The 13,601-nt window shown below is 45.0% G+C and overlaps 1 protein-coding gene across 1 annotated transcript in view; it reads left to right on the top strand.

The window, feature by feature from the left end:
* Nucleotides 1-13,601, top strand: part of LOC124612898 — a 322,527-nt gene that overhangs the window by 130,967 nt on the left and 177,959 nt on the right. Inside the window, exon 4 of the mRNA XM_047141362.1 lies at nucleotides 5,018-5,151. Coding sequence (XP_046997318.1) covers nucleotides 5,018-5,151 — 134 coding nt within the window. The remainder of the gene's footprint in view (nucleotides 1-5,017; nucleotides 5,152-13,601) is intronic.

Here is a 13,601-nt window from a genome sequence, read left to right as displayed (position 1 = left end):
AAATATTTTATGTTATTTAGGTCTTTGAGACCTAAAATTGGTTTGATGCCGCTGTTAACACTAATTCATCCTGCACAAGTCCCTCTGTGTAACTACTGAACCCTGTAAAATGATTTTATGGGTGGTGGACCATACTCCGAGACGATGCTGCGGTACTGTGTCTCCAGACGCCGGAAATAGCCGACAACGTTTTATGAACATACATGATCACGGAAACGCAGGCTAGAAATTCAAGGATGCGTGAGTGATTGGTTAGTCTCTTGAATCAGCAGCGCCAAGCAGTTTTTAATGCTGACACGACATCCAACTGATACTATTTCAGTGGATGTGCAGTAGTTTAGAAAGGAACTATCAGTTTGGTATTAAAGTTGAAAGGATAAATGTCAGGGTAGGAATAAGCACAAATGTGTTACGGAGCAGTAGGGGAGTGGGGGGAATGGTTGATTACGTGCAGTATGTCCTACAATATTTGCTGAACACGATATTTCCTGAAAAACATATATCAGGCGCAACAGCAAAGTTTTGTCCAGATTACATTGTGTCAACATATAAACTCCAGGTTGGTTTTGAGAAACCTCACCTTGCATTCAACAACTATTGTTCTGATAACAAAGCTGCTTCAAAACCCTTCGAAAGGAGCTCTGCTAGTAGCCACCCAGTAACTGGTGAAACACCCGACTCGGGGTATACATAACTATCATGGTGGAGTATTACCACACTCACCATCACTTTGAAGTTGACTGCCAAGTAAAACCCGTGCCCCTGTACTTTATTCTGGTTCACAAGGAGAAAGGCAAGTCATAAGAAACAATTAAGAGCAGAGTAAATCAATCTTACAATAACGTCAGCGCAGGGGAGGATGGTGGTGGTTTAAAGGGGGGGGGGGGGGGGGTGGTACGTCGAAACGAGCATGATTTTCGAGATGACCATTGGTAGGAAATGCACCGTTGTGGAGCTGCAGATATAGAGCGACAGACAATCAGCAACAGGCGTTTGTGCGGTAAGCGCATGTGTTTGGATGTGTATCACAGTATCAGTTTGATTACAGGGAAGCAAAATGCAGTGCTTCGGGTGCGACAAGGTGTCACATTAAACACAATCCAAGCACTTAAGTATTAGCGTCCTTCCTTTCCTCTATCAGCAACCCTCAGTATTGTAAGTTCCTCAGCAGGTTCTGGATTTCAGCTCTGTCTCGTTGCCGTAATTCAAGACTAGTTGCACATGCTGATGGCGAACTTTCACTTTCACTCTTTTTCGGTTACCACAGATATATTCTAGGCCATTTTACGTTTCTGTTTACGTTCTTTACTGTATTTATTTTCTTTACTATAAATACCATAGTAGCAGTCAGTACCTGTCATACGCAATAGATTTTTTAAGGACATTACATTATTAAGATTCCAAAAACGCTGCTAAGTTAGATCGTTTTATTCGTTACTACACGCTTATCTCGGCAAATAGTCATCTTCAGGTCATCTGTAAGTAAATTATACATACGTTTGGTACAATATTTCTTATATAATAGGTAAATATTAATTAAAAAATATTATAAAATTCGTTACATACGTGAGATGGATCTGACATCCATACTTTATCGTGGTTCTGTCGCTGTCTCTTTGTTTTCATTACACTCCATTAGTGTTTTTGGAGTAATGACGGTTGGTTGTACTAGATATGAGTTGTTTTCTACTACAATTTTCAGAATCTCTTACTTTTCTTAAGAGCAATAATTATGTCACCGCTTATTTGACAGCTGTAACAGTTGTGGCTACAAAAAGGTTTTGTTTATCGTGCTGTAATTTGGAAATCTTTGCTAGTGTTATAAATTCAGTCAGGAAATATTTTTCTTATTTGTAAAATAGACAAGTAACTACGGAGTTCGAAGACAATTGTCAGAACTTTCGTAGAGACAACGTCCTGAAGATAAAATTTGATGAAGCAGAACTAGTAACAGTTGCTGATGAGTCTTCCGGGCTGTGTGGCTGTGGTCGAAGAAACTTTTCGGTTCCTGAGGTTTCGGCCAGAGCTGCGCTGGACATCTTCAGGAGTCGTATCTAGTATATTCCGAAGATGACCAGCTCAGCTCCAGACAAAACATCAAGAACCGAAAAGTTTCTTCGACCACGGCCATACAGTACGGAATACTTGTCAGCAACTATGACAACCGGTATTGAAACTCTTCACTGTTGATCAGAATTGGTAACATTTTGTCGAAAAGTTAATAGCCAGTACCCCTTCTCACCGGGAAAAGCCTAAGGAATAACGATTACATTCACGGCAGGATTTGGGTACAATGTGCATTTTCGACCAAAGATAGAAATAAAAACCAGAGTAAAAGAAACGTAAGGAACTGCATGAATTGGCGCATCTCTCGTTATTTCTTCGTTTAACAATAAAGCAAATGAGTGTACTTCTTTGAATTCTTTGAATGTGCACTAAATTCTGCAGAGGCAATGTAAAATAGGAATTTTGAGTAGCCTTTCAGGCCAAACAGATTATTCATTTGTTAAGCTCTGTAGGGGGTGCGAGTGGGCGGTTGTGTATGCTGACATTCGATTTCTTTGAGAGCTTTTGGCCTCTGAAAGGTTGCTGACCACTGATCTAACAAGGGAAACTCCCCATCCCACCCTTCTCAGATTTAGTGAAAAAATGTCCCAGTGGACAGCCTGTCAAAACCTGAAGACAGATCATGCACGAAAACAGAAAGAAGGTGTGTTGAACTGTAAAAAAAGAAGCAAAATAGAAACAGCGAACGGTCCAAGCTCAAATGTTCAACATCAGGAAACTTGCAAGGCACACGGCGTCCTTATTGTGTGGTCACGGTGTTGGACTATATAGCGCGAGATCCGTGCTCAAATCTCCCTCGCACCCCATATATACACTGAAGAGCCAAAAAACTGGTACACCTGCCTAATATCGTGTAGGGCACCTGCGAGCACGCATAAGTGCCGCAACACGACGTGGCATAGACTCTACTACTGTCTGAAGTAGTGCTGAAGGGAACTGACACCATGAATCCTACTGGGCTGTCTATAAATCCGTAAGAGTACGAGGGGTTGTAAATCTCTTCTGAACTGCACGTTGCAAGGCATCCCAGATATGCTCTGTAATGTTCATGTCTGGGGAGTTTGGTGGTCAGCGGAAGTGTTTAGACTCAGAAGAGCATTTCTGGAGTCACTCGGCAGGAATTCTGGACGTGTGGGGTGTCGCATTATCCTGCTGTAATTGCTCAAGTCCGTCGGAATGCACAATGGACATGGATGGATACATCTTGTCTGATCAGACAGGGTGCTTGCGTACGTCTCACCTGTCAGCGTCGTATCTAGACGTATCAGGGGTCCCGTATCACTCCAGCTGCACACGCCTCACACCGTAACAGAGGCTCCGGAACAGTCCCCTCCTGACTTGCAGGGTGCATGGATTCTTGAGATTGTCTCAGTACCCGTACACGTCCGTTTGTTCGATACAATTTGAAACGAGACTCGTCCAACCAAGCTGTTTCCAGTTATCAACAGTCCAATGCCGATGATGATGGGCGCAGGCGAGGCGTAAGGCTCTGTGTCGTGCAGTCATCAATGGTACACGAGTGGGCCTTCGGCGCCGAAAGCCCATATCGGTGGTGTTTCGTTGAATGGTTCGCACGCTAAACTTCTTGATGGCCCAGCATTGAAATCTGCAGCAGTTTACGGAAGGGTTGCACTTCTGTCGCGCTGAATGACTCTCTTCAGTCGTCGTTGGCCCCGTTCTTGCAGGACTTTTTTCCGGCAGTAGCGATATCTGAGATTTGATGTTTTACCGGACTCCTGATATCCACGCTACACTAGTGAAATGGTCGTATGGGAAAATCCCCACTTCATCGCTACTTCGGAGACGCTGTGTCCCATCGCTAGTGCGCCGACTATAATGCCACGTTCAAACTCACTGAAATCTCGATAACCTGCCATTGCAGCAGCAGTAACCGATCTGACAATTGCGTCAGACACTTGTTGTCTTATATATGCGTTGCCGACCGCAGCGCCGTGTTTTGCATGTTTACATACCTCTGTATTTGAATACACATGCCTATACCAGTTTCTTTGGCGCATCAGTGTATCTTTTTTTCATAAAATTATGAACTCTCCGTCTGGTTACTGATGTGCCCATCCTCCTTCTGTAGTCTTGGCGATTGTCACACTATAGATTGGTTAAAGAATGCATTACTGTCGCAAGTAAGTGTGATGAAAAATGAGAGCAGGCGAGATGCCGCATAGACCTCTCACAGAAATGGAAAGAGCAACTAAACTGGTGTGAACTACGTTGCAACAAAGGACGGAATGCAAGAGTTATAATATGTGGTACTTGTGCAGAACGAATAGGATGTACGCATATCTGGAAATCCCTTCGTTTCATCTCGCTGTTGCAAATGCACTTTACACCATAGCACGGACACGAATTTGAGTAAAACTAGGAGACACGTCTATGACCGGACAGACTGTTCATAATCTCCTGAAAAGAAAAACAAAAATTGGGCACGAGGGGTATTTGAACACGGAAATCCCTCTTTGCAGTCTAAGATCGTGACCACATAACCACGACGCTGCGGCTACTGAACTTTCCTCGATGTTCTACATCTTGAACTTGGATCGTTCGCTGTTTCGATTTTGCTTCTTTTTTCACTGCTGAGTATAACTTCTTCCTGTTTTCATGCATGATCTTTGTTCAATTTTTGACGGGCTGTCCACCGGGCCGTCTTAGCACTAAATCTGGGGGGGATCCCTTGTAAGGGAAAGTGGGTAGATGGCATAAGAAAACATGAGCAGCTCGAGTGAATCTTCTATGTAACGACAAGTCTGTTGGAGGTATTTTCGACTGCTGCTGCTGCTGCTGCTGCTGCTAATGATGATGATGGTCATTCAGATAGAGGCCAATCACCGAGCTTTTTAGATGCGCCTCGTATTGCAGAAGTTGGTAGCGGAGCGTCTGGACCAGCAACGCCACTGCAGAGGACGTGCTGCAGGAGGTGACTTGTGTGTTGCAGTGGTGTCGCTGCGCCGCGTGTCCGGCCTGGCGTGCCTGCTGTCGAGCTACGCGTGGGCGCTGGCCGCGACCGCCTGCCTCACGCTGGACGTGCTGGCCACCGTGGCCTACGGCTTGGACGTTAACGATCAACTGGTGAGTGACACGACAGAACGAGTTCATTCCGTAGCTTTCTAGTGCGCCGGTGAGAAAACTCCGGAAATCACTTACGTTAGCAAAATACACTCATGTTCATAAATTAAGGATAATTGCAGAATGTGGTGCCACACATCGTGGCACTACACAAAATTGGCGCTAATAGCATAGGCACATAGGAAACACACGCGACACAGATCTGTAAGTCAACGGTATTGGTGATAAGTTGAGAAAACCGTCCCGAAACACATGTGCTAAAACGCCACTATTTCCTGCGCATGTACCCCAACATCAGTACGGGATATGATCACCATGCACACGTACATAGGCCGCACAACGGGTTGGCATACTCTGGATCAGGTGGTCGAGCAGCTGCTGGGGTATAGCCTCCCATTCTTGCACCAGTGCCTGTGGAGCTGCTGAAGGGGTTTGAAGGCGTGCAGCGATACGTCAACCGAGAGCATCCCCGACGGGCTAGATGGAGTTTAGGTCTGGAGAACAGGCAGGCCACTCCATTCGCCTGATATCTTCACTTTCAACGTACTCCTCCACAATGGCAGCTCGGTGGGACCGTGCGTTATCATCCATCAGGAGGAAGGTGGGACCCACTGCATCCCTGAAAAGGCGGACATACTGGTGCAAAATGACGTCCCGAGGCACCTGATCTGTTACAGTTCCTCTGTCAAAGACATGAAGGGATGTACGTGCACCAATCATAAACCCACCCCACCCCACACCATCAAACCACGACCTCCATATAGATCCCTTTCAAGGACGTTAAGGGGTTAGTATCTGGTTCCTGGCTCACGCCAGATGAAAACCTGGCAAGAATCACTGTTCACACTATACCTGGACTCGTCCTTGAACATAACCTGGGACCTCTGTTCCAATGACCATGTACTGTGTTCTTAACACCAGGCTTTACGGGCTCTCCTGTGACCGGGGGTCAGTGAAATGATGCACCTTGCAGGTCTCCAGGCGAATAAACCGTGTCTGTTCAGTCGTCTGTGGACTGTGTGTCTGGAGACAACTGTTCCAGTGGTTCCAGTAAGGTCCCGAGCAAGACTATCTGTAGTACTCCGTGCCCGTCTGCGGGCACTGATGGTGAGGTATCGGTCTTCTTGTGGTGTTGTTCACTGTGGACGTCCAGTACTGTAGCGCCTGGACACGTTTCCTGACTGATGGAATTGTTGCCATAATCTTGAAATCACACTTTGTGGCGCATGGAGGGCCCGTGCTGCGACCTGCTGTGTTTGACCAGCCTCCAGTCGCCCTAGTATTCTACCCCTGATAACGTCATCAATATGTGTTCTTTGAGCCATTTTCAACAAACAGTCACCGTTAGCACGCCTGAAAAGTCTGCACAGTTACTCGCTGCACCGTACTCTGACATGCACCAACACACCTGTGCGTATGCGGACTGCTGCCAGCGCCACCGTGCGACGACCGCAGGTCAAATGCACCGCATGGTCATACCCCGAGGTGATTTAAACCCGCAGACCGCCCACCAGAGCGTTTTGCACCATGTATCAGCATTATCCCTCATTTATGAGCATGAATGTATTTCATGCTACATTTGGTTGTTGTTGTTGTTATTGGTGGTGGTGGTGGTGGTGGTTGTGGTGATGGTGGTGGTGTTCTGTTATAAGACTGGTCTGATGTATCTTTCCGCGATAGTCTGTCTTGTGAAGTTCCTTTTCATCTCTGCCCAACTGTTGCAACCTAACTCGCCCGGAGAGACACGCGCAAAAAGTGCTTCTTCCCGGATTCGAGGATACGAGCCAGCCCCAGATCAAATCCACCACGTGGATTAATGACGAGGACAGGCAAGCAGGCCAGCTTGCCGCATTGAAGTAACAATGGGAAGTCACGATCTCGTGTCACTGATTAGCTTAAAATTCTGTACACCTTTAGTAGTCCATCAGGAAAACGTAATATGCATGTAGTAAGGCGTACTACTTAAGCGCTTCTGAGAAAATCGCAAGGGAAGATTTACCCTTCAATGATGTATCGGTGCGCTGAGCACGAAATGGTGGCGGTCATGTTGTTAGCGTTCAAGCTCCGTAATCGGCGGATCGCTGGGTCGAGTCCCACTTACGAATATTTAAATTTTTTCAACATCATTTCACACATAAAGTAGTGGAAATCACAATAAAGGCATTGATATTTGTAAGAAAATTAACATTACCGGTTGCAATAATTCTTCACAATGTATATGCGATAGTGTGAGACCAAGTATGAATGCATGGTTTCGCGATGATATGAATTAATAAACTTTTTTTTCGTCAGCTCATGAGGCGTGTGAAGGACGATCTAGGGCTCAGAACGCCTGGAGTGTACAAGATACCTGTCAGTGTGGCTGTTAATACGTCGGCCAGACAGCACGCAGTGTGGGGCAACGCCGGACGGAACACGAGAGGTGCTTGCGCCTACGCTATCCAGAAAAATCAGCCGTGGCAGAACACGCCTTAGAAAATGGGACACCGAATTCTGTTCGACGAAACATCTGTCGTTATGAAGACGAAGGGATTTTGGGAAAGTGTCATAAAAGAAGCTATTGAAATAAAAACCTCTCAAAATACCATCAAAAAGGACGGCAGTTTGCAGCACAGCACAGCCTTGGACCCGGCCATCGCGATGTTAAAACGGGCGCTGTGGACGTGGAATGAAAACATTACCATATATGGCGAGGAAGAGAGCACCAGTGACGTCACAGCCAGCAGTGCGGCTATTTAACGTCACGGCGACACAGCAGTCAAGTCTTACCACTTGACAGTGACCGGGGAGAGCTCGGTCGAAAGCTCGTGGGATTTTAACCACCTGACGCGGCTGGAAGCCCGAGAAAATTTTACTACTGATCAAGTATATCGACAAATTCAGTCAAACTGTATCGCATTTGATGTCAGTAGTACAGTATATAACAAGACTGCAACGGTTCAGGTGGTCGAGGGTGGAACTCGGCATAAAGACAGTCAGCTCTGTCCCGTGTTAGTGTGTGCGTATGTCCCTTTCTGCAGACAGAAAAGACCCCGTTAGTGACAGCGCGCGCTGTGTACGTTAACAGCGATTGTGACAACGCCACGCGGAGAACAGTTATCACGTAATGAAAAAGCAGACATAGGTGCGTACAAGGAAATGGGACTCTCTAATCGTGAAATCGCTAAAAGTTGAAACGTCCAAGTACAGTGACTCACAATTTCGTTAGACTGGGTGTGCGATATGGACAGGACGGAAAATATGGGCAAACTAGAAAAACGTCTGAGGCATCGAAACGTTTACTTTTGTGCAAAAGAGGGGCCGCAAACAGTTATTCTTCTCACCTTGTTGCCGGTTTATAGTTGCTAGTAACTTCAGAACTGTACGACAAGTTTTGTCACATGACAAACTTCTTGCACTCAAGAAATGACTGCAGAAACCTCCTGTAATATTCAAACATAAACAGACTAGATTGGAGTTTGTTGAAAAAATGTCAAAATGGGGTAAAGTGATCTCTTGTGATGATGAGAAGTTTAATTTAGATGAGCTGCATGGATTTCAATATGATTGGCATGATCTGAGAACAGAGCAGCAGATAAGATTCAAATGGTTCAAATGGCTCTGAGCTCTATGGGACTCAACATCTTAGGTCATAAGTCCCCTAGAACTTAGAACTACTTAAACCTAACCATCTAAGGACATCACACACACCCAGGCCCGAGGCAGGATTCGAACCTGCGACCGTAGCAGTCCCGCGGTTCCGGACTGCAGCGCCAGAACCGCGCGGCCACCGCGGCCGGCAGCAGATAAGAATGACCACAAATTGTGGTGGTGGAAGTGTTCTGCGCTAAAGGTAAATCACGCACTACAATGCACTTTAAGATGCACACTGAGATGCTAGAGACAAATTGATAAGAATTTATGAGGACCTAGGGGACAAAAGTCTAACGTTTCACGAAGATAACGCATCTGCCCATGTTTCTGCTACAACTAAAAGTGATTTGAAGGTAAATATATCGATTTCTTGGCCTGGCCTCCACGTGGCCTGGATCTGAACCCCGAGGAAAACCTTTGGAGAATTCTCGCAAGACGTGTTTATCGCAATGGAAGGCAATTTGAGACCATATGCGAGTTGAAAAGAGCGATACGAGAAAAGTGGGCGGCAATTCCACTACAAGAACTACAACCCCAAATAGCATCAATGCCGAAAAGAATTTTTCAGGTAACTAAAGAGAACGGGGTTGGGAGAAATACTACCAATGCAACAACACAACAGCACAGTGAGTGCCTTTATACCAATTTCCATCCAGGAAATGGAAATGCCTTATCTTGTTACTCGTGTTATAAAAGAAACTATGTAATTCCGTCATGATTATTTGTAGTATATGTATATATTACTTTCATAATAAATTCGATACATGTATACTTCATACTTTGTACTATTACTTTCGTAGAAACCACGCCTTTAATACTGATGTCCACTACTGTATTACATTTGAAAGGTAGTATTCGCATGAAATTTTATTGAATTTCCAATGTTATTTGGTTGTTTGCTAACAAAATATATATTATATTTATAACTACCGACAAGTAAACGACCAAGCGCTCCTGAAGTTTTCCTGTTGCCTGTCGTGACTTCAGAAATCCCTTATATCTGCAACTGGTTGACGTACTGAAAAACGCTTTGCACCTGGATGCTTCGATGTGTGGAGACAGGTTTCAAGAAGGGGAACAGGTCTGGAAAGCCCAAGTCAAACATCGATACATAAATGTGTCAGTAACTTCATTCGTTGGTACAATGAGTTATAATACGCCCGAACATGAGTCTAGTTGCAGGACGATACTTTTTATACAGACATGGTAAACATAAACAATAACGGCATCTACTACACTGAAAAAATGAAATTCTCCCCGAAGCACAAGGAATCTTCAGGGTTTTTAAGGAAAACCAAAGCTCGTTGACATTGTGGAAAATTTCTTTCTTCTAACAATTTGGATGCAAACAATGCGTAACGTTACATTCTCATCAATATCGGTGGCGAAAAATGGCGATGTACGATTGAATGTATCTGAATAGCATCTTCAAGACAAGCAATCTCTGTTTAATATTTTCTTGTGGTATTCAAAAAATTTAAAACCCTCTCTCACACCGGCCTGATTTAGCTTCACTGATCAGGATAGTAAAAACATGCGTATGTTAAGGGAATTTTCATTCACAAAGCAGGCTTATCACATTCACACAGTTCAATACTGTTCTATCCTGATTAAATTGAGCTTAACTTAAAATTCCATAGGGCAGTGAAGCAATTTCGAAGTATCGGTGCGACGAAAATTGTCAGTCAGTCTCCTGAAAACATTTGTAATAATTATTAACTTTCGGTGATCACATGGGGAAGACCGGAGATCTGCTGGTAAGACCGTGTTAGCCTATTTATTTGAAGTAACTGGATATCTTTTTGAGCATACAAAACGGCAGGTTCGTCCAGTGTAAATCAGACGTTCCCCACTGATCCCGTGCAACACTGCGTAGTAAGCAGACACTGTCAATAATAATGTTAAATAATACGCGAACACACTTACTTTAGTTTAGTTCATGTATTAAATTCCTTCTCATACAGAATCTCATCAAGATGGCGACTAGCTCAACAATACATTGCCTCATTCTTTTCATAAGAGAAAACAGATAGCAGAGAAGCTATTCCTTGGAGTAAATGGACGCTCCAAGGAATAATAGGGCTTCAAACTACTTTGCATTGATAATCATCGTATATTAAAGTTTAGGAATCGGTAAGATAAGAAGAGTTATTTCGAGATATGTACTGAGTTATATAATTTATAAAATTTCTGAAAATATCGCGGAGAGAACGCTGCAAGAGACATTACATCTGGTTCGTTTTCAGTCAAATGTGAACAAGTTTGAAGTTTCTATCTTCCCTAAAGAAAAATAAGACGGTTGGTTTGTTGGCTGATTTGGGTGAGGGGACCAAACGGCGAGGTCATCGCTCCCATCGAATTAGGGAAGGATGGGTAAGAAAGTCAGCCGTGGTCTTTCACAGGAACCATCCCAGCATTTACCTGAACCGATTTAGGGAAATCACGGAAAATCTGAATCTGGATGACCGTCGTCCTTCCGAATGCAATTCCAGTCTGCTAACATCTGCACCACCTTGTTCGGTGAAACAAAAGTCGCATAATAAATGTTGTAATAATAAAATTCAGTAAACATAAAAATAACTTCGAAAATTCAACAAAACTCCATGCTGCTACACAAGTCCTTCCATCGTATTACCTTTCAAATCTGCTATGAGGGAATAATTTGACTAGTGTTGAAAAAATACAAACTAAAAGAAGGTGAGGGGGACTCAATCCAGCGGTCCACCGATTACGGAGCTTGAACGCTAACCACATGACCGCTGCCAGCTCCCTCTCAGAGTATCAAGGCACCGGTTCGTCAATGACGCGCACAATTTCTCTTGCGACTTTCTCGAATTCGCCTAAGTGGTGCGCCTCACTATTTCCACACAATGTTATCCTAATGGACTATTAAAAGCGTACAAAGTTTGAAGTAAATCAGTAATCCGAACGTCACGGGCTCCCATTATCAGTAAATACAGAAACCCGCTACGCAAACATTCCGAAAAAAAACATTTTCACACTTTGAGATTTACTGAAGACTCAGGCAGGCTGCGTACACAGATACCGCCGCCCATCTCCAGGGGGCCTTGGAGTGGGGGCAAGGAAGGTACCAGCCACTAACTATCACTAACATCACTGCTTTGTCTAAAACTCTAGACGCCGACATATGGGGTACGCAGTTTCGTCCTGGAGGGCTCGGGGGCAGGGGGGGGGGGGGGGGGGAGGGGATGAGAGTAGCAGTGTAGGCGTGACACATGTCATAAAAATTATCGTAACTGGAAACTAAAACAACCAAACATCTATAAATAGTTATAATTTAAATGAGCTGTCAAGAATAATTACACATTGCATGTTGTACCACCCTAAAGCGAGACCTTCAGAGGTGGTGGTCCAGATTGCTGTTCACACCGGTACCTCTAATACCCAGTAGCACGTCCTCTTGCATTGACGCATGCCTGTATTCGTCGTGGCATACTATCCACAAGTTCATCAAGACACTGTTGGTCCAGATTTTCCCACTCCTCAACGGCGATTCGGCGTAGATCCCTCAGGAAGGTTGGTGGGTCACGTCGTCCATAAACAGCCTTTTTCAATCTGTCCCATGCATGCTCGATGGGGTTCATGTCTGGAGAACATGCTGGCCACCCTAGTCGAACAGTGTCGTAATCCTGAAGGAAGACATTCACAAGATGTGCACGATGGGGACGCGAAGTGTCGTCCATGAAGACGAATGCCTCGCCAATATACTGCCGATATGGTTGCACTACCGGTCGGAGAATGGCATTTACGTATCGTACAGCCATTACGGCGTACGTCAGCCCCACATAATGCCACCCTAAAACAGCAGGGAACATCTGCCTTGCTGCACTCGCTGGACAGTATGTCTAAGGCGTTCCGCCTAACCGGGTTGCCTCCAAACACGTGTCCGACGATTGTCTAGTTGAAGGCATATGCGACACTCATCGGTGAAGAACTTGATGACAATCCTGAGCGGTTCATTCGGCATGTAGTTGAGCCCATCTGTACCGCGCTGCATGGTGTCGTGGTTGCAAAGATGGACTTCGCCATGGACTTCGGGAGTGAAGTTGCGCATCATGCAGCCTATTGCTCACACTTTGAATCGTAACACAACGTCCTGTGGCTGCACAAAAAGCACTATTTAACATAGTGGCGTTGCTTTCAGCGTTCCTCCGAGCCATAAACCGTAGGTAGCGGTCATCCACTGCAGTAGTAGCTCTTGGGCGGCCTCAGCGAGGCATGTCATCGACAGTTCTTGTCTCTCTGTATCTCCTCCATGTCCGAACAACATCGCTTTGGTTCAGTCCGAGACGCCTGGACACTTCCCTTGTTGAGAACCCTTCCTGGCACAAAGTAACAACGCGGACACGATCGAACCGCGGCATTGACCGTCTAGGCATGGTCGGACTACAGACAACACTAGCCGTGTACCTCCTTCCTCGTGGAATGACTGGAACTGATCAGCTGTCGGACCCCTTCCGTCTATTAGGCGCTGCTCATGCATGGTTGTTTACATCTTTGGGCGGGTATAGTGACATCACTGAACAGCTAAAGGAGTTCCGGGAACCGGGGTGATGCAAAACTTTTCTTGATGTATGTGTTTGGTAGAAACAAACAAAACATTCATTTGCAAAAGACGGAATGTTTTTATCTGTATGATAAAGCAAATGACTGAAAATACCAACAACAGCCATTTCACGTTCAGAGTTCTTTTGTAGAACCACATTTAAAAATCTTCTATTTCCTCCTTATCGGCAGTGTTTGAGTTCCATGTATTCTTTAGCAACCTTTCTACAGAATGATTCGTTCCACGGAATTCT

The sequence above is a fragment of the Schistocerca americana genome, chromosome 4 (assembly GCF_021461395.2).
Source record: "Schistocerca americana isolate TAMUIC-IGC-003095 chromosome 4, iqSchAmer2.1, whole genome shotgun sequence".
NCBI classification, from domain to species: domain Eukaryota; kingdom Metazoa; phylum Arthropoda; class Insecta; order Orthoptera; family Acrididae; genus Schistocerca; species Schistocerca americana.
Note: the sequence above shows the minus strand (reverse complement) of the source record. Positions and strands in the feature narration are given on the sequence as shown.